Source organism: Oculina patagonica, chromosome 14, assembly GCF_052425735.1.
Source record: "Oculina patagonica isolate OP01 chromosome 14, crgOcupat, whole genome shotgun sequence".
Taxonomy (NCBI): Eukaryota; Metazoa; Cnidaria; class Anthozoa; order Scleractinia; family Oculinidae; genus Oculina; species Oculina patagonica.
In genome coordinates, this window is record NC_135771.1 from 252,156 (window position 1) to 277,890 (window position 25,735).

Sequence of the window (25,735 nt, forward strand, 5' to 3'; positions counted from 1 at the left end):
TGGAAGAGAAACGGATAGTAAGGGGCAAATGTATTACATCGTCAGCAGATGTTTATTGATAAAAGTAAATAGAATATATTCCCCGGTATTTCTTAGAAAAGTAATGACTATACTGATCATTTTTAAGTAAGTTTATTTTCTTCGGTTACACTTTTCGTTTTCAAGTGAGTTGTTTTATTTTATGTCCACTGCTACTTTTGAGACATTTCGATCATGTCTTATTAATTATTAATTATGTTACTCACAATAAGTTGTGCTATTATTTGCGGTTTTTTTCGCAAATGTATCCACGTGAAACTGGATACCAATATACATGATTGCACTTGACATTATTATAGTACCCGTCCTGACCCTGATACGAAGCATTGATTTCTCCACAATTTTCAACGCCATGTTTGGTGTTGGGCTCCCCTTTTTGCCAGGGAAACTTCTTATCAGTTATAGAGACACCAGGCGAACCTTCCCCGACCCACCTCCACGTTCCATTTTCTTTACGGAGTCCAATGTACCAGTGCACATAATCACTGTCACCCTTGGCCACTCTTTCTTTTATGATTTTCCTAATATTTTTCCACTTTTCTTCCGTTTCGAAGGTAGCCAGGTGGGCTCCCATTTTATCGCACTCCTTGCGAGCCTTCTCCCATGCAACTGGAACGTCATGGAAGGTGTAACAGCTGTCAGTTACAGGGTTGTTGCTTGATGAACTTTCCTGAGCTGAAATATTGAATCACAAAATTATAGAGCAGTATAACATTTTCGTGTCGAACAACTAAATTCAAAGTATCACAAAGGACACAAACAATCCAGTGAATCAATCAAAACTCGAAGCAGAAAATATTGTTGTCGTGAAGCGAGGGAAAACGTGTGTGAGCGAGTCACGATTGGTTTTGGTTTGACTTCTAAATGGCTAAGAAAAGAGTGGCGATAGCTTTTTTAAACCACTTTACGTGGTAATGCAAAACCAAAGCAAATCCAAATTACCAAATTACCTTCACTCAAGTGAAAATCGCTGTTGAAAACGTATCAGGTTTTGCGCATGCGCATGAGGGCTAGACAGAATTATGCACGTGTACTTTTCTGGCTTGTACTCGTTAGCTAGAATAAAAGTTATCTTCACCACGGTTGGAATATCTTTACATGGTGTCAGAAGTGGGATCGTGAAGTAACCAAACATATTATTTAGCTCGATACACTGTAGAAGGTGGAAGGGTGAAGTAATTTCCGAACGACACGTGTACGATCGATTCAAGAAAAAAACATGGCCGCCAGCTCCTCATTCATTGACAAGGGTCTAATCATGGACTGGAGCGCGGATGAAAACCTATACTCACGCTTCAAAATGTGGAAACAACGCTGTGAACTGCTCTTTACGGGCCCGATGGCCAAAATTGACGAAGAAATTCAGTGTAAGCACCTATTTTACTGGGCCGGTGAGCACGCCTTAGAGCTGTTCAACAGCTGGGGCCTCTCGGCAGAAGGACAAAAGAAACTGAAAAACTACTGGAAGAAATTCGAAAACTACGTGAAACCTCACTCAAACGAGCTGATCGCTGCCTGGGAGCTACACAATCTCCGACAATCAATCCTTGTCAAAGCACAGGCAGACCATCCTATGTGTTCGTGGTTAATAATTGTTGACAAAGGTTACATGTTGAAATCAATGGCGTGTACAGAAGACATATAGAGAAACATTGTTTCGGCTTCGATTTACTACAAAATATAAAATCTACTCTAAATGATTCAATAAGAGTTAGATGAAACGTTGAATGAGTCTTGTGTCAGTTTTTTGTCGCCCCGAGCCCTTAAAGGCGTTATTTTTGCGAGATAATTTAGCGACCGGTAGAAGAGAAAGAGAAGAAAACAAGGCAGGCAGCTTTACCGCTGGCGGTCGCGACCTTGTCTAATTCAAGATGGAACTGACGCTAAACCATCAAAATTATCGCCTCGAAAACACCGGCATCCGATCGACTAGATAGTTCTCTGTCCTTGTGCCGAATTAGAGCTTCACACTCCCAATATTTTTCGAGAAAAGCGATCCCGAATTCTCAAAAGTAGCTTTCTCCATATGATCAGTGCAAAATTCTGGATCAAAGGAATTTGAAACATGCAAATAACAAAAGAAAATAAGGGTGTGCGTTTGATGTTTGACAGATGTGTCAAATGTTCTTTTGTATTTTGTTAGTCTGCCTGTGCTATCCATCAGAACATCACGATCGATTCTTGAGAGACTTCCTTGTACTCGGCATGAATTCAGACCACGTCAAAAAGGAATGTTTCAAAGAAGGAAATGCTCTGACATTTAGCAAAGCTAGAGAAATGGCAAAAGCAGACGAATCAGCAGAGAAGCAGCTTCAGCTAATGAACCCAGTAGTGTCAGAAGTACACCCTGTTAACTCAACGATGAAAACCCAATTCCAAAGCGACCAGCTGAATCCAGTAGCCGGTGGATCGAGGCAAAACCCAAAAGGCAACAAGTCAGGAAAAACGCAGCTCTGCAGGAATTGTGGTTGGGCCCTCACTCTCGTGAACAGTGCCCAGCAAGAAATGCGACATGTCATTACTGCCAAAAGGTGGGACACCTTGCCAAGGTATGCTTTTCAAAACTTAAAAAGAAGGATGTGCATGAGATTGAAGCTACTAGTAAGAACAATGCCATACCTGAGTCAGGGCCTACCCAATCATTAAGTGATTATGTGTTCCTGGGTCCAATTGAAGCAACACCCCTGGCCATGAATGTAAATGTTGTATTCTGAAGAGAAAAGGCTCTGCTAGAAGTCTCTTTGGCATTGAAGCTTGAAGGAAAATAAATGAATGCACTTTGTAAGATAGACTCAGGTGCTGAAACAAACATTTTACCCAAGTCCCAAAAACAAGCAACTAAGCCCTGAGATACTAAGCTTACAACAACCTACAGCGGAGTTAACTGCTTATGGTGGAGCATCGATCCCAAATCTTGGATCTTGCCAAATATATGTGAAGGGTCCTAACAATCCCAACCCCAGAGTTATCCAAGCAGGAGTTGTTGACGTTTATGGCTCTGCCATAATTGGTAACATGTCTGGCCAGTCACAGCCAGCACAAATGCAACCACCCAGAATATTGTACAAAGTGAAAAGCCAATGCTCAATCCACATACGGTCAAACTATTTGACATCAGAGCCAAGCAACACCCCTTCCCACTGACAAAGGACTATTTGTAACAAGAATATCAGGATGTCTTTACAGGAATTGTCTGCTTCCCAGGACCCTCGTACCACATCGAAACTAACCCCGACATTCCCCAGTACAGCATGCTCCAAGGCAGGTTCCAGTACAACCACAGCAAGCCTACATAGAAGAGCTAGACCAGTTAAAAGAATCCGGAATTCTGGTCGAGGTCCAAAATGAGTATACCCTTGGGTCAACTCCACTGTGGTCACCATAAAACCCAACGGCTCGATCCGTCTGTGCTTGGATCCTTGGGATCTCAATAAAGCAAACAAGCGCAACCCCTACTATGTGAGAACCATAGATGATGTAATACCGAAAGTCAGCGGCTCCAACCACTTCAGTATCCTTGACACACGCAGTGGATTTTGGCAAGTTGGTCTTGATGAGGTGAGCAGTAGGCTGTGCACCTTCAATACCCCATGGGGGAAGCATAGATGGACAAGGCTTTCATTTGGCCTTACCTGCAGTGGAGATGTGTTTCAAGAAAAAATGGATATGACCTTACAGAGCTGCAGTGCTTTTTGGGCATGATTAACTACCTGAACACGTTCTCACCTATTCTAGCCCAAGTGTCAGAACCTGTGCGACAGCTGACGCCTGTTGGTTGCTTGAAAAGCTTAACCATTACGTGTTTGGTAAGAAGGTGGTCATCGAAACCGACCACAAGCCACACGAAAGTATCTGGAAGAAGAGCATATCAAGCGCTTCACCACGCCTTCAGAGGCTCCTACTTAAAATGGCCAAATACAACGTGGAGATCAGGTACAGTCAAGGAAAAAGCAACGTGATAGCAGACGCCCTTTCCAGGATTAGCCACATAGAGCCCTCTGTAGAAGACAACGAAGTCCGTGTGGTGGAACTGGACAAAATCTCTCGAACACTGCCAGCTAGCCCTGCCAAACTAGATGAAATACGAGAGTGCACTGATCAAGACGTTGTACTCAGTCACTTAAAAGATGTTGTGCATCATGGTTGGCCAGAATATCCAAACGAATGCCCACAAGACCTGAAAGAGTTCTGGAACTTCAGAGAGTACTTGAGTGTTGAAAATGGCCTCATTCTTAAGGGACACAAACTCGTAATTCCCAGTAAGCTACGCCCACAGATGTTACAAATCATACACCAAGGTCATATGGGAACAGAGAAGTGTCTCCTGAGAGCAAGGGACAGCCTGTTTTGGCCAGGCATATCAAGGGACATTAAGGAGATGACAAAGAACTGTCCGACATGCGCACAATTTTCTAAACAGCAACCAAAAGAAACATTGCATCCACACAAAATACCCAGTTATCCATGGCCGAAGCTTGGATGCGATCTGTTTGACCATGGAGGTGCTCAATACTGAATAGTCGCAGACTATTACAGCAAATACCCCATAATTAGAAAGTTGAGCTCAACGACATCTGTTGCAATAATCAACCACCTCAAATCAATCTTTGCAGAACACGGCATACCAGAATCCCTGTATCTGACAATGGCCCTTAATACAGCAGCAAGGAATTTGCAGCGTTCTGTGACCGTGTTAGAAGCCATCAATCACATAACTAGCTCACCAGTGTATCCAAAGAGCAATAGATCCATAGAAAGGATGGTGCAAACCGTAAAAAACCTTCTAAGGAAGTCCGAGGCTGCAGGACAAGACCCGCATCTTGCGCTCTTATCATACCGGGTCACGCCTGTCGATAGCAACTTACCATCAGCATCCAAGTTACTGAATAATAGTGCCAACAATAATGACCTTCGAGTCGAAAACGTTTTGTTTTTAAGAACTTTATAACTTTTATCTCTTTTTAGCCTTTTTAAAATTATTTTATAAGCAACATTATGAAACAAATTAAATTAATTAATAGAGAATATCGCACATAACTACCCAGCAGTGGACGACTCCAACGATCACAAGCAAAAGAATGCCACCAAGATCAGCTAAGGGGACAGTAAGCAGAAACAGCAGCATGAACAGCACCAATTCCCGTCACCAGGATTATCCCAGACACCCCAGAAACCAGCTAAAGGCCGAGGGAAGTGCCGACCAGAAGTCTGGACCTTTAAACTTTGTTAATCAGAACGACTCAGCTTAGCCGTCTGAGAATTTTGTTGCGTTGGATTCAGTTTAAACAATATTGCGTTATTTAGGTTCCAATTTATAGGCCAAGTTTGTTTTTTCGCCCGGCAAAGTTTTCAGGGTGGAGATGTTAACATATCACGTTTTGCGCATGCACATGAGGGCTAGACAGAATTATACACGTGTACATGTCTGGCTTGTACTCGTTAGCTAGAATAAAAGTTATCTTCACCACGCTTGGAATATCTTTACAGCTGTTTTAAAAGTTAAATAAGCAATTCTATCGATCGTTGCTCAATTTCGTGTTTGAAATTTTGTTAATTCTGAGAGGGTCCTGAGGTGCGGAGAGGGGTATAAAATCCTATTATATTTCGCAGCCCAATTTTTGCCTAGATCCCATTTCCCAGCCAATGTTTTCCCGATTTTCCAAATCCTAGTCCCAGTTCTTTTGTCTATTTGTTTGTGATTCCCAGTCTCAGCAAACCAAATTTCATTTTCCCAGTAAAATTTTCCCAACTCTCAGTCCCAATTTTACCCCTCAGTGACTCATACTGCAAACGTCAAAGTTTTGCATCTTTTCCCCGACTACTAATGTATATATTGTGGGCGTGGAAGCGAGATGTTTTGCATCTTTTCGCCCATTGGCCGTAGGAAGCGAAACGTTTCGCATCTTTTCCCCTACTAATAATCTACATATTGTGGGCGTGGAAGCGAGACGTTTCGCTTTCACCCGCTATTAGCTTTGGAAGCGAAACGTGTGGCTTCCGCGCGCACAATATAGGAACGCACGACTGGCTTCAAAAATCACATTATGTTCGAAGGAATTCTTTTGCATATTATGCCAACTGCTAATGCCCCAATTCATACTGATACAATCTTCGCTTGCTGTTCAAAGTCGATTCAGTTCACAAATGAAGCAATTCACGTCTTTGCAAAATTTTAATTATAATGGCTGAATGTTTCGATTGTTGAGGGATTTTTCTGACTGAAACATGTTACAACAAACTGCCCGACATGCGAGTTTCTCTGTCGAAACAAACCGGCGAAACCGCCCTACTTCTTTGTAAATATCTCTTTTGATATAAAAGCAGCTCTAATTTTTATTTAAATTAAACTTGGATAAAATTCCTGCTACTCAAAATATATACAAATCAATTTACACTTGAAACAGTTCATGCCCATCACAAATTGTACTAAAACATCTGCCGCGCATGTTTATTTAAAAGTAACTGAATTAGAATCTTCAAAATATTTGCGAGACAGCGTCTATGCGAGTTTCCCTTGAATTTTCTGTTAATCACAAGGTGGTCCTGTTTTATTGATCAACAAAATCCAAAATTGAGCAAAGAACGGCTTAACTGAGGTTATGCTGACGAGGAAGTGTTACAACCGCTTTCAGTGTTACGTTCACAGCGGCTTTCTGTCGACACGGATCGAAATCCGCCAATCGCAGCCCACTAGCATGACCTTCTGACCTTGTGGGCCATTTGCATGGAACCAACAACGGTATCCATCGGTTTTGATTGGCTCATTTCAAACAGCACGTCGAAAGATGCTGGCGAAAAATGATGTCGAAAGATGGATGTAAAAAGATAGCTATGAACGTAAAACTGAAAGTGGGTGTAAATTATTCGATTACGTACAGAGAAGACCGCTAAACTTTATATAAAAGTTAAAATTTCAACTATCGCCTGTTAGACCTTAACTGAATTTCTTCTCTTATACTTTTGAACTTATAAGGATCAACATTTGTGGCGAATTTGTGAAGGAAATGCTTTTTTCCGACTTGAAATGGCCCACGCGCTTTTGTATAAACTTTATAATTTCTAGCTGGCGAGGGCCACTTAGCCTAGCTTCCATGCAACTTCCGGTTTTGCCCTTAATCGGTTCTAAAAAAAATTTAAGGCTTTCCCCTGAATCGGTTCTTAATTTTTTTTTAATTGACCCCACCCGACCCTCAAGTCGGCGTTTTACCGACACCCCTCTTTTCCGCCCAAGTGTTAAACTTTCAACCGTGGGAACCAAAGCTTCTGATTGGCCGGTCTGTAATTGCATTAAAGTTCAGTCAACAAAGTCTGTCAACACAGCCACTTCATCTAGGACTCGTCTAGCTAGCATGCAAATACAGAAATGATTTCCTTGTTGTGTAAAACAAGTTTTCCAGTTAAATGTACAATTATGTAACAGAAATTGTGATGGTAGTTCAATGCTGTTAACGAGGTAAAAAGTCATCAGCTGATATCAAGTTTTAATGGTCTGGAAAATGGGAATCACCAAGTACCCATCCTGTTGGCTTGTCATATTTTTATATTTAGTACAAGCTACTTGTCACGCAATGAAATATTTGCTAGCAAGATCATAGATTGAAGCAATTGTGAGTCTGATAGCATGTACAAACGTTCTTAATTTTTTGCCACTTTTACAAAGTGCATGTAAGGAAAAATTTTCAATTCGTTATTGTAGTGCATTCAAATCTCTTGAATCTACGGCGTAAAATGTGCATACTTTGTGCCTACAGTGTTCCCAAATCGTGCCTGAACCGTGCCAAAATTGTGCATGAACCGTGCGTTAGCCGTGCGTAAATCGTGCCTTAACTGTGCCTAAACTGTGCCCAAGCCGCGCCTAAATTGTTCTTATGCACACAAACCGTGCAATTCGCCGAAGCACGAATTTCGTGCACTGGTACGATGTTACGGTCGTGTACACCAGTAGCGTGCGCCAGACCTGTTGTTGTTGTTTCTTAGCCAGTATGCGAAATATCGGTAAATCCCCGGGTAAATCTAAAAAAAGACTTATCATGCTATTTTATATTCGAAACTCGACCTTATGTAATGATGTAATGGACAATCCCCCAACACCAACGTGCCATGGTTTCACTTATGTCCAGGATTGAACGCAGGTATTGTTTAATGAGTACTTCATGTTTGACTGTATTATTTGACATTTCCATATTACTTCATATTTGACAAAATTTGGTGTGTTTTGGTGAATTTTTATTAATAAGGACACTTTGTGATGCCTGTCATGAGGAACGTGCATCTCATTAGCGTTCAATCCTGGACATATCTGCATGGTTTAATTGACTACCTTCATAAACCAAATTCTCACTTAAAATCGAATCATTAAGTACAATTCGGATTTCTAACCTTTTAACATATGCGCAGGACAAAAGAGCATCATAAAGAGCTTGAATAAAACCACCGACCTCATTTTTGACCTGAAAAAAGACCAACATTCCAGATAAAAATAGCTGCATCTTTTACCTAGCTTTCACGTCTTGCTAGTTAACAGTATTAAGTTCTTTCATGGCCAGACCCTCCAGACTGAACAAATATGTTTTACTAAAAAAGATAAACAAAAACGCTAAGGCTATCAAAAGTAAAAGTGTCAACTTAGGTTGGAAGATTAGCTATGTTGTTTGATTTTTCGATTGGACAAGACTGCAGTACCCAGTAAAGAAATCTTTAACCTGAGATAAACAATAACGTTGGTCTTTCTTGAGCCCACCCTGTATTGTCAACTATTGACTATTTGTTTACCCGGTTTTTACACACGAGGTAAGATTATGCTTGGACAAATTCTGCTCGGAAATTGGCATTTTTTGCCTCCCTGACCAGAGAGCGTAAAACAGGTATATTCTGCTCGGAAATATGCTGGCAGAATTCCAACAGGCTTAGGCTAGAATAACTAATGCGTTGAAGCGAATTTTGGTGAATTTGATTTTTTTTTTGAAAAAAATATTTAGTTGGCAAGCCACCATGTTAATTTATTTTTCGCTTGCGTGACATAAGGTTGGTTTAATTGGCCTGATTCTGGAAATGAATTTTAGAATATTCCTTTGACATGACAATATAAGAAATTGTTAAGGTTTGCACAGTTTGCTCCACTAGATGTCTGCTTACGTAAGACTACGCTTGGATAAATTCTGCTTTGAAATTGGCATATTCTGCGTGTTCAGCCAGTGAGCGTATAAAAATGTTCATTATATTCTGCTCGACCAGCAGAAGTCATTCAAGCCTAGAAAAGACAAACTTAAGTGACTCTTTGGTTGCAAGCCATAATTGTGTAGGCAACATATGCAAGCTGATTTGCTTTTTGCTCGCGTGATTTAAGGTTGGCGCATTTAGGCTATTTTAGAACATTCGAAACATAACATGAGGGTATATCAATTTATTAACATATTTTGCCCAGTATGGTTGTCTAGGTTAATGTTTTTTCACGCTATCGGCAAGCTACGCTTGGATAAATTCTGCTCGTAAATTGGCCTTTTTGGCCTGGACAGTGAGCTTAAAAAGTGTCTACTCTGCTCAAATACTGCCTGTAAGAATTTACTTAAGCTATGAAAAGAAAAAACTTATGTTTTAAAAGAAAATAATGGTTTGTCTAACCATAATAAAGTGAAATGTAATTGCCTTCATTTAGATAATAACGAACAAAAATGCAATCTTCTTCTTGTGCCAATCTGGACAGTGTAGCAAATTGTTGTGTTAATACCAACTGTTAGTGATGGTGATACTAACCTGACAGATCTCTTCTAAATATCGACTACAAATTTTTGGCAGAGATTTTGGCATTGAGACTAATATTTACCTAAATTGATTCATAACGACCAAACGGGATTCGTTTAAGGGAGATATATAGGTCAAAATACAAGACTTCTTCATAAAAAATCTCTTTGAATTATTTTCTATTTAATGATTTTAAAAAACCTTTCAACACTATGGAATGGAATTTTTTCTGGATACCCTTAAAGTTTTTAACTTCAGTCCAAATTTTAACAAATGGTTCTTCACTATTTATAATGGCTCTCAAAGCATCGTATTGAATTGTGGCCACTTGAAAAATTACTTTGAATTATCTAGGGGGGTGAGAAACCTCCTGTCTTTTAGCGAAAGGAATCAACTTGTGAAAGTAAAAAATAAGAACATTCCTTACGCTGAAAGCAGAATACCGTTACTTTGTTTTCTAAATCCTTCCTTTGGCAAAATGTTGTTCGGTGACTCCTTAGCTCTTACGCCTACGACTTATGTCAGTTCGCAGAAAGGAGAAAAGTTATCAGTTAATTGTGACTAACCCACCATGTTTTAAAATTAATAAGATGAAATGTCATTAGACGGCTAAGGGACAGAGTTCAACCTGCAAAACGAGGCAAGTACCCGTTTTCTGGTTCCCTGGCGTATGTTTTCTGATGAACATAGCTTTAAACGGGGACACTGACTTTTAAAGTTTGTGTAACGTTTGGAAATCTTTCTATTAAATGGCGATTTGCTTACTCTGGCACCAACACCTCCCTTCACCACAAGTGAAGAATATTTTTTCTCACATGAGGCAGCTACCTGTTAGAGTCACACTTAACTGGTATTTATATGAGTAGTGATCACGGAACGTTAACTTGGCCTGCACTTCTAACTTATTGTCAACACAACAAACTGCTACTGCTACACTGGCCAAATTGGCACAAGACCCCGGGGGGGGGGGGGGGGGTACTCGAAAAAGTTTTGTACGGGGAGGCTCCGCCCGGAGATCCAACCCCTTACCCTTTTATATACCATTTTGATAGAAAAGGTACCCCTTTTGTATACCTTTTATTGCAAAAAGGCACCCCTTTCATATACCTACACGACATCACATTTACCAAAAACGGGAAGTTTTCTTGTTATTTTTATGTAGCGCTTAATAAATTAAGACGATACAGCCAAAAGTTGCGTCTGCTCGAAATATTTAATGTAAAGGCCTTTAAAAATATCATTATGGCAGATTTCCATACCCTTTCATATACCTAAATTTGTGAAATCCCTACCCTTTTATATACCTGGAGCCTGAAAAAGGTACCCCTTTCGGGCGGAGCCTCCCCGTATAGGCCATTATAGGGAGTACCCCCCCCCCCCGGGCACAAGACGAAGATTACATTTTTGTACGTTATGATCTAAGTGAAGGTAATTGGTTTTAACTTTAAGATACATAAACCACAATTTCCACAACATGAGATTTTTCTTGTCATAGCTTAAGGAAATTCTTATAGGCAGTATTTTAGCAGAGTAGACACCTTCTACGCCCACTGCCCGGACAGACAGAAAAGGCCAATTTACGAGCAGAGTACTGTTCGACTGTGCGAATGAAAATCATATTTTTGATGCTTAAGACAGCGTTCAACACATGGAAAAAAAATTTGAAGAGGGCTAGGAGAAAAATCTGATTCTTCTATTTGAGGTTGCTCTATAGTGGATAAAATATTGATTTCCAAAGAACAACTTTCATTTTGATTTGATTTAAGCTGAAAAATCATAGAACATAACAAGGAAAAATTAATTTGTGAAAGAAACAAACAAGGAAATAACTCACGCTGAAAACAGATAACCGTTAATTTGCTTGCTAAATCCTCCCTTTGGCAAAGTGTTCTTTGGTGTCTCCTTAGCTCTTACGGCCAATGTCAGTTCACAGAATGGATAAAAGTTATTTATAGTTAACCGTGATTAACCCACCATGTTTTAAATATTAATAAGTTGAAATGTCAATAGATGGCTTAGTGACAGAGTTCAACCTGCAAAACGAGGCGGAATATTTTAAAGTACCTGCTTTCTGGTTCTCTGGCGTAAGTTTTCTGATGATCTTAGCTTTAATCGGGGACAACTTAATCGAAACTTAAGTTCGTGTAACTTTTGAAAGTTTTTCTAGTAAATGGCAATTTACTTAGTCTGGCACCAACACCTTCCTTCACGAAAAGTGACTGAAAAATATTTTTCTCACATGAGGCAGCTACCTGTAAGAGTCGCCCTTACTTAGTATTTATATAAGTTGTGATCACGGAACGTTAACTTGACCACTTCTGACTTATTATTAACGCAATAAATTGCTACACTGTCCAGATTAGCACAAGAAGAAGATTGCATTTTTGTACGTTTTATTGAAGTGAAGGCAAGTAAAATGGTTTTCGCTATAGATGGCTACATAAACCACTATTTTCTTAACATTAGGTTTTGTCTTGTCATAGCTAAAGCTTTCTGGTGATCTTAGCTCTAAACGGGGACAACTTACGTTCGTGTAACGTTTGAAATTTTTTCTAGTATATGGCGATTTGCTTAGTCTGGCACCAACACCTTCCTTCACCACAAGTGAAAAATATTTTTCTCACAAAAGGCAGCCACCTGTAAGAGTCACACTTAACTGGTATTTATATGAGTTGTGATCACGGAACGTTGACTTGACCTGCACTTCTAACTCATTATTAACATAACAAACTGCTGCTGCTACACTGTTCAGATTGGCACAAGAAGAGGATTCCATTTTTGTACGTTATTATCTAAGTAAGGGAATTAAAAAATGGTTTTCACTTTGAGAAGGTTACATAAACCACTTTTCCCTCAACATTCACTATTTGAATCATCTTTTATGATTTTACAGCTTAAATCAAATAAAATTGAAATGTATCCTTTGGAAATCAGTACTACAAGCAAACTCGAATAGAATAATCAGTTTTCCCACTAGTCCAATCAGTGCTCTTCGGAAATTTTTTTTTCGCGAAAGTTGACTAATAATTAAATATTTTTCTTGGATCATCATGTAAAACAAACGATATTTTATTTGACAAGTTATTCCGTGCGTTACTAAACAAGTATCATGTCTTCTTTACACAGGTCAATGATGAAAATTGCCTTCGCCCTGTTGTTAGGATGGGGAATGCTTCTGATGGGTTAGCGCTTTGTTCATTCTTGTTAGCTCTCAAGGGACTTTTTAAGGTGGCTTAATACAGTTTTGAGAGGGCAAATCAGTCCAACCTTTAATTCTCTTGTACAATCTCTTATCACTGTTTGTTACATCCCAAAACCATCTAATGCGATATTTGGAAAATAAAAGTGCTAATAAACAGCTTAAATGAACGGCCGAGTGCTTAAGAGGGGACTGGCACTAGTATTTTAAACGGCGTTTTTCTCAAAATCTACCCGTACGACCCTACCTCAAAATTTCAGAAATAAGAAATTGGCCTTGATTTATCATTCATGCAAAATTATATAAAAATCTGTAAGACAGATTTTTCGCAAAATAGGAAAATGTGATATTTTGCCAATTTTTAAAATAGCTCAAAATCTGTCTTACAGATTTTTTCAAAATGTTGGCTGTGGACGTGGTTCACCCCTTAAAATTAATTGTGAAAGTTTCATAATAGGTTGTACGGTAGGTTTTCGAGAGAATCTGGATCAAAATCTGGCTTTTACGACCTCCGAAGCGAATCAAATTGCGCGTGCGAGCGCGCGCTAATATGACGCCATGCGTCGCGAGCGATAATGAAAGACAGAATTAGAACTTCTCTGTCGGTTGTTTATCCACCTTTTTTGTTGTATTGTTTTCCGTCCCAGGTTTCAAGACCTATCTGAAAGTATTTTAAAGTTTTCTTTTGTATACAAATTTGGTAAAGCGCGGAAAAACAGATGAAACTCTTTTTCGTTTCTGTTTAGAGTTGCTAGCGCCATTTTAGCCCGCGCGAGCAGTAATGACGTCAGGCAGAAAATCGTAGCGCGCGCCTTTGAGCCACGAAAAAACTGTATTCAGCCACCTTAAAGATTTTTCTTGTCATAGCTTAAGAAAATTTTTACAGGCAGTTATTGAACAGAGAAGACACTTTTTACGCACACTGCCCAAGCAGACGGAGAAGGCCAATTTACGAGCGGGGTACTGTTTTGCCTGTGCGAACTTAAAAAATCATATTTCGATGCTTAAGACAGCGTTAAACAAATGGAATCTTGAATACACTATTTGAAGGGGCTAGGAGAAAACTTGACTCTTGTATTTGTGTTTGCGTTATAGTGGATTTACTCACCATGTTAATGTGTAGAAACCTTTTTGTGTTTTAACAAAATTATTGTAAAATAATAAGTTAGAGGTGGTGAAGTTAACGTTTTGTGATCACAACTCATATAAATACCAGTTAGTGTGACTCTTACAGGTGGCTGCCTCATGTGAGAAAAATATTTTTCATTTTTCGTGGTGGGAGGTGTTGGTGCCAGACTAAGCAAATTGCCATTGACTAGAAAAACTTTCAAAGGTTACACGAACTAAAGTTGTCCCCGTTTAAAGCTAAGATCATCAGAAAACCTACGCCAGGAAACCAGAAAGCAGGTACTTTAAAATATTCCGCCTCGTTTTGCAGGTTGAACTCTGTCCCTTAGACGTCTACTGACATTTCATCTTATTAAGATTTAAAACTTGGTGTGTGAATCACAGTTAACTTATAACTTTTATCCATTCTGTGAACTGACATTAGCCGTAAGAGCTAAGGAGACACTGAACAACACTTTGCGAAAGGAAGGATTTTGAAAACAAATTAACGGTTATCTGATTTCAGCGTAAGTTATTTCCAATTTCTTTCTTTTACAAATTATTTTCTTCTTGTCATGATCTATGATTTTACAGCTTAAATCAAATCAAAATATTTATCCTTTGAATATCAATATTTCACCCACTATAAAGCAAACTCATATAGAAGAATCAGTTTTTCTTCTAGCCCCTTCAAAAAGTGTTATCTGGTATCCAAGTCTTTAACGCTGTTTAGGGCAGCGAAATATGATTTTCATTGGCACAGTCAAAACAGTTATTTGCTCGTAAATTAGCCTTTTCTGTCTGCCCGGGCAGTGACGCTAAAAGAGGGTCACAATGGGGTAAACCGTTACCCGTAAAACGGCCAAAAATGTAACCGTTAGGTATAAAACTTGGAAAATTTTTACCGTTAGCCGTAAATTGTGGTAACCGTGAAAAGTCGACCAGAAATTATAAATAAAACAGAATTGATCACTTCATCTTCCTTAAATGGCCTAAGACCTAAAATATGTTTTTCATTAATGGAAATTAATATTTAACTTCTGTTTACCGTAATGGAAATAAATTAACCGTTAGCCGTAAAAAGGCCTAAATTTTAACCGTTAACCGTAAAAGGCACCACTCCATTGAGACCCTCTTAAAAGTGTCAACTCTGCTCAAATACTGCCTGAAAGAATTTACTTAAGCTATGACAAGAAAAAACTTTTTATATTGAGAAAAAAGTGGTTAATGTAACCATCTTAAAGTGAAAACCATTTTGTTTGCCTTCGCTTAGATAAGAACGTACAAAAAAATGCAATCTTCTTCTTGTGCCAATCTGAACAGTGTCGCAGTTTGTTGTGTTAATAATAAGTTAAAAGTGGTCAAGTTAACGTTACGTGATCACAACTCATATAAATACCAGTTAGTGTGACTCTTACAGGTAGCTGCCTCATGTGAGAAAAAAAAATCAGTCACTTTTCGAGAAGGAAGGTGTTGCTGCCAGACTAAGCAAATTGCCGTATACTAGAAAAACGTTCAAAATTTAAAGTTAAATGAACTTAAGTTGTCCCCGTTTAGAGCTACGATCGTCGGAAAAGATTTACCAGGGAACCAAAAAGCAGGTACTTTAAAATATTCCGCCTCGTTTCGCAGGTTGAACTCTGACACTAGGCCGTCTATTGACATTTCATCTCATTAAAATCTAAAACATGGTAGGTTAATCGCAGTTAACTAATAACTTTTATCCATTCTGTGAACTGACATTGGCCGTAAGGGTTTAGGGGACACCGAACGACACTTTTCAGCGAAAGGTATTTCTTATTTCTCGCATATTAATTTCTTCTTGTCATCTTTTATGATTTTACAGCTTCAATCAAATAAAATTGAAATGTATCCTTTGTACGTCAGTATTACAAGCAAACTCGAATAGAATAACCAGTTTTCCCACTAGTCCAATCAGTGCTCTTCGGAAATTTTTTTTTCGCGAAAGTTGACTAATAATTAAATATTTTCCTTGGATCATCATATAAAACAAACGATATTTTATTTGACAAGTTATTCCGTGCGTTACTAAACAAGTATCATGTCTTCTTTACACAGGTCAATGATGAAAATTGCCTTCGCCCTGTTGTTAGGATGGGGAATGCTTCTGATGGGTTAGCGCTTTGGTAACCTATTTAAAATCTCCATTTTAATAAAAGTTCCCCTTCTCTTATAAGACCCAGCCTGGAAGTTCAATGTTTTATTTAAACCACCCCCTTTTTTATTAAGTCCACTTAACTTTTTTCATAATACCCCCTAACTGAAATATGATTTGATATGAGCACCTTCCTGTCTCTAAAAACTCCCCGTCTCTAAAAGTCGCTAAATGCAGTTTTTACGGTAGTTGTGACACATCTTATAAAGATGAATATAGGATAGAGAATAGTTCCAATAGTGGTTTTGTGCACTCCTAAGTCGAAGTAGCCTCTAGATTGCTTCGGAATACTGAACCCTTCAGAGCCCTTTAAGCGAGCCCTTCATACTTCTTATTGTCACAACTCGTGAAACGGTACCACTTAGTTAGTTCATTTTTTCTACTTTTTTTGCTTGTTTACAAGCGAAAGTAGGAGAATAGCAGTTATGTTGGGCAAAATTTGGACATTCTTGTTAGCTCTCAAGGGACTTTTTTAATTTCTCAAGGTACTGTTTTAATTTCTCAAGGGATTTCTTTCCACTGTGGGTGATGAAAGGCCGGGTCTTTTATTAGTATTGCGTCAACACTTGCGATCTCGTGTTAAAGATGTGACTTGTCACATATACCGCTGTGGGTGATGAAAGGGTCTCTCATTAGTATTACGTCAACACTTGTGATCTCGTGTTAAAAACGTGACTTGTCACATGTATAAACGTTATATAACAATTATTTTTATGCGTGAGTATCTCAAATGAGATATGACACAACTAATCGAGAATGTGAGTGGTTCAGCCCATGAAGGCAACGTTTAAGTCTTTCACAGAATAAAGCGTTGCACTGATACAAGCGTGTCACAAACTGAAGAGACGCTAATATTTAACCTAAAATGATTAAGAACGGAATAGTTAACCAAAGGGAACTTTGCACCATTAAGAATTGCAACATCATTAAATGTGTTAAGTGATATTTACAAGTGTTTTTGTAGCCTGTTGCGAAATTACTTCCGGTGGAGCAGTAAACGCTAAACGGTTTTGCTTCTGTTCAGAAAATAATGCATCGCCATTAGAAAAATAAACAGCAACTGTTTAACTGGAAATGTAGTCATTAGAAATGGCATGTGTAGCCGTAAGGTAAAGAATAACGAGAGGAGAAGCGGCTTTTGGTAAAATCCAAACGAAAATTTACTTCTCAATGTGGGGTTAAGATTGCGTGACGAGACAAAAGGAAACTCTGTCCTGCGTAACCTTTATCGAGAACCCTGCATTAAGCCAAGTAGAAATCTTTCTAACTCGAAAGGAAACAATTATTTCGATTAAAGGCAAACGTCAAAGTTTACCATTTTTAACCAAGCCAAACTATATGAGTCGCAAAGCACCCAGCCGTCGCGACTTACAAATACAGCATTTCCTCCGCGAAAATAAAAAAATGCTTGAACTGAAAGACGTTTGAGTTCTTCCATGATATGTTCGAACAACAATGCCCAGGATAAACCTTCCACTCATACTAACTTCATGCAAAAAAAGTCGATATCTCAAAGAGATCTTTGATTTTATTATAAGTTTATTTCCTTAATATTTTTTAGAGTTCTACAACTGTTCCTACACTTACATGGAGTTTGGGTTGATGTGTAGTGTTGTTGGTACTTTGAAATTATTATTTTTTTATTTTTTTTATGGAGCTACAGCAGTAAGCGAGAAGGGAGGATTGTTGCAGCCCACTATGCAACTCCAAAAGTATACACCTAATTGCAAATAAGAATTTGCAGCATTTTACAATGATATGTCATGTTACCTCATACACCAATCACATTAGTTTCAGCCTATGTGCTTATAAAGCTTGGTCGCTATGCAGTTAGTCGTTGTTTAATCTTGCATCTTGAATCTTATTGTGTTACAACTCAAGAAAACTTTACGTGTGTTGTCGTTTGATTTCTAGACTTTCTCAAAGTCCTTCGACGCGCGGTTTAGGTATGTCGCGTACGAAGGACTTTTCCAACTTGCAGCGCGCCAATTTTACCGACCCAAAAACGGGTCGGTGAATAAATTATAACCGCGGCCAATCAGAGTCGAGATCTCAAAGAAAGTGTCATTCAAATGTAAATCGATGCTTCTTCACACGTCATTTCTTGTCACGTCGAGCTCACATTATGCGAACAGCGAAAGATGCGTTGAAAATTGCTCAACAGGTCACGGGAAACGATGAGTTAAAAGAATATCAACAACAGGCCATAGAAGCGTATCTCTGCGGAAAAAAAAGTTTCTGTGCCCACGGAAGCGGGCAAAAGCTTTTAAACGAATTCAACTTTTACGTTCTTCTGCTTTCTTCACGATTTTCTCATTTTTGTCGGCTCAGTTTCTATTTGTAGTCAGTTCAGGTTCTGAGAATTGCCGTCCGGCGAGGATTTCCAGGTCTAAGCAAGCCTTGTTTTTCCCCCTGGGCCGATCAATGTTCGTCTTTAATCATTTGTTACGACATCCTTAGCGCAAAGGATACAAATTTGCTCTTTCGAGCAAGGAGAAACCGAAATTCGCGTGATTGTTTGACCCCGCGCTACTTTCCGCCATCGCAAACAAGAATTATTGAAACTTGACTCCTGCTAGAAAAGTCACGCGCTCGCAGAAACACCGCCCCCTGATAATTGATACCTCTTGCTTTTGGCGGGAAACTTGATTCAAAATCCTTCAAGCGGGACAAGTCGCCCTCTCGCGACTTCGTCACACGCGGTCGTCGCTTCGCGACTCACGGCGCGTCGCTTCGCGACGCTTTTCGGCTCGCTTCGCTCGCCAACAGAGGGCGACTTGGTGCAAGTCTATTTGATTTCACTCGAAACCAAATTACAACCGGACAGCCTATCTCACGTTTCTGTTGTGTACATATTTATTATGTAATCAGATAAATTGATTTATGCGTATTTTGAGGCATTTTGAGGCCGGCCGTTGCTAGAGGGTCTCAATGGGGTTAACCGTTAACCGTTAGGCGTAAAAATTGGAAATTTTTAATGGTTAGCCGTAAATAATGTTAACCGTAAAAAATCGATCAGTAGTTATATCGTCCCAGAATGGCCCAAGGCCCAAAATATGTTTTTCATCAATGGAAATTAATTTTTAACTTTATAAAACAATGGCAATTAATATTTAACTTCTGTTAACCGTAATGGGAATAAACTAGTAATACGTGACTCGCAGGGCCTCGCGAAGCTCTGGGTTGGGGAGGGGGGGGGGGGGGGTGTTATAAATAAGGAGTGGATTATTTGAAGTTGAAAATTTATTGAATTGTACATATTCAATTTTCCACAGTAGGCGGAAAGATATATTTGTTAGAAATTTCAACGGGCATGGCCGCGACACCCTCGTTCCCAGGGTCTACTCCGCTTTGAAGATGGTGGCTTTTTCTGGTTCGTAAAGAGGTATAAAGCGTTGGGAAGCGCAGGCTATTTTCAAAATCATCGACAAATTATTGGATAGTCGCATTTTGGACATTTATTTGATGGCATTAAAAAAAAAAGAAGAACGAACGGCAGGAGGATTCGAAGCCTCCGCCCGCGCGCCCCTGATGGCGATGAAAGATTTATAGCCTGAATAGGCGTTGAGGGAGTATTATGTGGAGATCAATGTTATTTTAATCCGAAAAGAAAAACGATAAAAATGAAAGGCTCAGAATTCGAACTCACAAAAAAAAAGAAAAAAAAAAAGGAAAAAAAAAAAAACCCTAGCCGGATTCGAACCCCCGACCTCAGTTCCGAAGATCTGACTTCAAGTTCGACGCCTTACCATTAGGCCACCAGCGCGCGGCGGCCGTGTGACGTCATTTCCGCCACACACCAAGCTCACAAATATATATATATATATAGAAATATATATGACCGTAAACTCCACACGAGATTTCATCCCGCCTGATCCTTTTGAGGGACAAAATTATACACCCCGCTACGCTCGGCCTTCGGCCTCGCTTCGCGAGGAATTAATCGTTAGCCGTACAAAAGCCAAATTTTAGCCGTTAACCGTAAAAGACACCAGCCCATTGAGACCCTCTTTCTAAGGGTATTTTAAAAAAATGATTATATTTTCCCTCTCATTATAAATTACTATTTGCCTCTTTCATTGGTTTCTTGTTACAGCACTATAAGATGTTTGTTATTGCTCACATGAGAATGCGTACGAAACTCTGTAACTCCATAAGTCCACACCAATGCTGTAGTTACAAATCTTTATCGGGTTAATAGATTTGATTAGGTCCCATAGTTAACTTGTTGCGTAACGTCGTATCTACTATTTGCTCAGTTACATATACATTTGAAATAAAAGTAGCCAAAAGCTTTGCAAAATTTTGAAAATTAAATCGTTTGTTTTAAGGTCGAGCATGATCTATCTTGTCTGATCAACGTAACGACACCGGCCTGATAGAAGGTAAGTTGTGACTGTTTGTGCAAGCCAGCTGTTGCTTTATTTTCGCCAATAAATATCACGACCCGTAATTTTCTTGCTGTACGTGGAAACATATAGTTGTAGGGCATCCGTCGGACAAGATATAGAGGATATTACACGGTGGCTTGAAGATATGAATTTTATTTTCGAGTGGTAAAGCAATATTTTACTCATTTGCCAGAATGGAGGAATAACACTAGTTTGCTAGGAGGCAACATTCACTTGGTTGGTTATAAGAAGCTAACTGCATCAGCTTCCCAATGTCATTTTGATGTATAATTTTTTCACAAAAGTTCAGCTTCATAAAAATTGTCCACACTCAACATACAACTGTATATACCAGATTATCAGAAACTATAAATTACAACTCAAATACATGTGGATTCAGTCTTGCGTTTTTAAAAAATTTAAAATACATTTGCATATATATACTTCCATATTTTAGTTACATTTTGTCAATACCTGTTGGCCCAAAAGCAAATATAACAAACAAACGCTTATTGAGGTCAGCAGCCATGATATTATCCTGTTTGTCTCGTTTGAACCTAAACCAACAATAATAATAATAAATAACAAATGTAACAAATGGCATGCACTGCATGCAGAAGCAATGACGTTTTACAAGAGATCTTACATAATATTGACTGAGGAAATTTGTCAAAAACCTAATGTTAATAAAAATAGCTGACACCTTGTGCAATTGATAAAAACTGCATAAAGCATAAAAGAGGGAACACAATGAGTGCATGATATTGAATACAGTGGTTATCTGACAATGATAAATAAACACTTTTTTAGCACGCCAAGTGCATTTCCATAGGACACAAGACCAACATAACCTAAACTACCTGCATCTTTTTTTTTTTTAAATAATGCAACTTTATTTACACACAACACTAGTTACATAAGTACTACAGATTAAAGATAAATACATATTTACAACGGGCTATTTACAAGAGACGTAATTTTTACATGTACACTTTCAGAAGGGAAAAAAAATAATTGTTAATTATAAGGATAACTAATTATGACTATTTCTAAAATATAATTCTTACTTACAATACCTGCATTTGATAGCTCCATCTTCATAAGATTGTTGCTCAACTTTCAACCCTTTTACATTCTGAAAAAAATTATCACACAGTACACCATGAGTAAACATAGCCAAAAAGATACTGCCAAAACACCGTAACCACCTTATTTGTTAAGCCTAAGTGGTCACTTATGCTTTCAAGAGGTCTGACCACTGGGGATCTGAATAACCTGGTTTTCAGATGCCAAAATGCATGCACAAATTTAGTATTTCTAGTCATACATGTTACAGCTGGAGCACCATTGAAAAACTGGCTAAAGATAGGCAGGGTTGGAGAAACTTCGTTGCTGCCCTATGTGCCACACAGGTATGATGGGCAGTAAGTAAGTAAGTCATACATGTATTGTATGACTTAAGTTTATTTTTGTGAAGTGAATGCACTTAAATTGCTCATCAGTCTCTAGCTCAGAGTCAAAATATTTCAAGGCATAAGCAACACCGTTCTGCTTAATTATTCGGAAAAAGTGCCAAGTACTAAAAAAGTACTAAAAAATCGTTTAAAAAAGTGCCGAGTTTGGTGACCCTTAACCATTTGCATCATTTGGTACTGATACCACTCAGCTCTTGCCTGATCGCTGAAATTAACCCCTGTAGAATTGAATGGGTGACCCTGAGTTGTGGGCTTTCTTTTTTTATTTTTTAGCTATAGGCCATTGCCAACTCACATTTAAAATTTGGTTTAATGTACCAAAATTGGGTGAGTACTGAATTCAACTCCAAATTCCAACCCAAAAGTTTAACCCATATGAAGTCCAACTCGAAAATGGAACTCGATAAATAGGCAACCCTAGATCAGGTTGGTTAAACCCGTAGAAATCAGAAAACTAAATTTGTTTAATTATTTAGGGTAGTCCGCAGAGTAGTCCCCAGGGTAGTCTACGGACCGGGGGTCAGTGTTTTAGGCTCACTCCTTCCTCCACTCTTACCTGCATTGTTTTGACAGGTGTTTTTTGTCCCTTTACTGGATAATGACCAACTAAAGTAGAGCCATTTACAAGAAAGGAACATATAATGGAATCTGTTCCATCCTGAAATGATAATAAATTAGTTAATAGCAACCTTTTATTTATCACAATGGCTACAGTCCTATATGTGTTTAGATACCGGTAGTTTTCTCAGCCGTGCACTCAATGAATGACAAGCATGGTGTGTCATAACGCAGGAATTACGTGAGCAGTAAACAATTAGCCCAAACATTCTTGAGAGCTATTAACCAAACTATTATGCTGTTACAGTTATTAAAGAAGTTACCCCCAAAGGGAAAGAAAAAATTGGTTTGAGAAACTGGGAATTACATTCAAGTGTTCAATTGAGGGAAGGAAAACATTTTTTGAAGAAAAATTAGGCAAATCAATGTAGAATATTTAAAGATCCATGATTACCATAATAGCCTTGTGATTAAATCCAACAGCTGCCCACTTTTTGTTGCTGCTCATTTCAAAGGTAATGTAGGATTCTTTAGGTGTGTATGACAGGAAGTAATCACAGTTGCTTGGTGATGAACCACAAGATTCTGGTGTAAAGAAACAGCCTTTTGTTTTTCCACAATCAGCAGTTGAGAACTGTTGGGTTAGAAGTTTATAAAAAAACTAATTAATTCTCATTATTAATTATCAAAAATTGTTTCCATGTTGTTAATGGTTATACACAAAGAAATAATGGAACTAATGGTTTGAAGGCAGCAGACATTTAAAAAGAAACTCGAGAAACTCCTCTCATCATCCATCCTAGGCACTTTCCTTGTTAATATTCATCACTAGGTCACTTTGAGATAACTAAATGAATAATTAAAAAAATAAATAGGTTGTAACCAGTGTAAAATAAGCAGCGACACACATGGTGAATGTTCTTAGCCAAGACCACTACAATCTTACCAACAATGGAGGATGCCCAGGCCTTTGTTGCTGTGGAATTCGACTATCACTGAGTGGAACTATTAGAAAAAAAAAAATCCTGAAGCTATTAAAGAGAAGTAAAGTTTCCCCTGGCCAAAAGTGACCTTTAAGTTGGGGACACAAAAAATCAATGCTAAATTATGCATGACTTTCCTCTAGACCTGACAAATACGATACAATCTAACTTAAAATTGAAGGATCATTTGGACTTTCTGTGATATGCACTTCTTTGAGTGAAATGTCATTTACACAGAGAAGTGGTAAGGGGGGGGGAGGGGGGGGGGAGGTGAAGAAGTTACTGCATGTAGCTTTTTAACCTGTTTGTTTTTTAAATGGAGAATGGACAAGCATTTTTGGTCTGAGTTTCAATAGGGTTTCTTAGACCCTACCTTGACTCTTTCAAGTACACCTCCCTTCCTCCCCCACATAAACGAAAATGATACACTGTGAAACAACACTGACAAAACTCTTAGCCCACGGCAAACTATACTGACAAACATGCTTTTCACTTACAGTATTATTATTGAAACTAAATATGTAACTTCAAGTACTTAGAGAACTTTTATCTCAATGAAGATGGTAGCATTTACCATCATCTACTGCGTAATGCATACCGATCGTACGTAATCGTACACGTAAAAATAAACATACAGGCGGTTACACATCCAAGCATCAAAGTACAAATAGCCGTTTAATATATAGCCAATATCTCAGCATACACCTTCAAATTACAAGTGTGCCGCCAGAATATTTGTAAAATTACGATCAATTTCTAGACCGAACAATAATTTATATAAACAGGGTACGAGGAAATAATAGATGAAGGCTCGTTGAACTGCAGTGCAAGTGATAGTATATTGCTCCAATCAGTTGTCACTCACCTTTAGAGAGCAAATCAACAAATGCTCCAGCGATCAGAAATCTGTAAAGTACTGTGAAGTGTGCCATATCCCGGGCAGCTCGACTGATAAACAACATGACTCGTTATAGTGGGCTGTTCCGAAAACGCGGAGTGCGGAGTGCGGAGTGCGGAGTGCAGAGTCCGAAAATGCGGAGTCTGTAAAAAAATTAAAAAAAAAAATAAAATAAAAATAAAATAAAAAAAGTGTGATAAAAAAATTAAAATAAAATGAAAAATATATAAATATTAAACTAAATATTAAAAAAATAATACACATTTTTGCACAGCTTCGCCCGAAGCAGTGAAGCGGATCGTTCAGACCGCGGCCATTTCTTTCTTCAAAAATGACTGCAGTTCACGTTTCACGAAATATTAACAAACAGTATTTCCAATTTTCCATGCACTATGTATGGAAACACACGAGAATGAAAGCGTTTTTTGTGTAAACAACGAACCGAGACAGTGTACATCTAACCCGTATCAAAATATACAATGTTACTTTTCAGCAACAGATGTGTCATTTGTAGTGAAAAGCAAAAGCTATTGCAAGCTTGACATAACCATTACCAGTTATCACGATTGTCCTTGACACAGACGTGTTTCCATGACACCTGAAATAAACGGTTCCCAGGTTCCGAGTTCCCAGCGAAAAGAACTTACAATCAAAAGAATTAGTATTCTTGCACTGAAAACATTATTTCAACCAAAAATGACATGTCCACAGATGGATGTAGATATCCACGGCACAAAGGCGGTTAAATGACTTTTGGGGAAATTTTTATTTATTATATTTTGCTTTTTTATTAAGTGCTGCGGAGTAGCGTATCGTTGTTGTACATTTTTCTTTAATTTGAACTTCGTCTAGCATAAAAGGCGGAGTTGAAAAGTGCCACGTTGCTGATGGTTCTTTTAGAGAGTTTACTGTGTATTCGTGGAAAGCCAGGCGAAGCAACATGGCTTCAGGCTCTTTGGTAAAAAAGAAACTAAAGTTATTTTTGAAGTTTACGAGTAGTGATTCCAAAAAATTGGAAATACTGTTTGTTAATATTTCGTGAAACGTGAACTGCAGTCATTTTTGAAGAAAGAAATGGCCGCGGTCTGAACGATCCGCTTCACTGCTTCGGGCGAAGCTGTGCAAAAATGTGTATTATTTTTTTAATATTTAGTTTAATATTTATATA

General features: G+C 38.5%; 1 protein-coding gene across 1 annotated transcript in view; it reads right to left on the reverse strand.

The window, feature by feature from the left end:
- LOC144637423 (ferric-chelate reductase 1-like) overlaps nt 1-24,624 on the reverse strand; it is a 44,597-nt gene extending 19,973 nt beyond the window's left edge. The window contains exons 1-6 of the mRNA XM_078496487.1: nt 24,535-24,624; nt 23,633-23,691; nt 23,141-23,320; nt 22,685-22,786; nt 21,730-21,788; nt 21,128-21,210 (exon numbers count right to left, since the gene is read on the reverse strand). Of these exons, the coding sequence (XP_078352613.1) occupies nt 21,128-21,210; nt 21,730-21,788; nt 22,685-22,786; nt 23,141-23,320; nt 23,633-23,691; nt 24,535-24,601 (550 nt within the window). The 5' untranslated portion in view covers nt 24,602-24,624. The remainder of the gene's footprint in view (nt 1-21,127; nt 21,211-21,729; nt 21,789-22,684; nt 22,787-23,140; nt 23,321-23,632; nt 23,692-24,534) is intronic.
- Between the last annotated feature and the right edge of the window lie 1,111 nt (nt 24,625-25,735).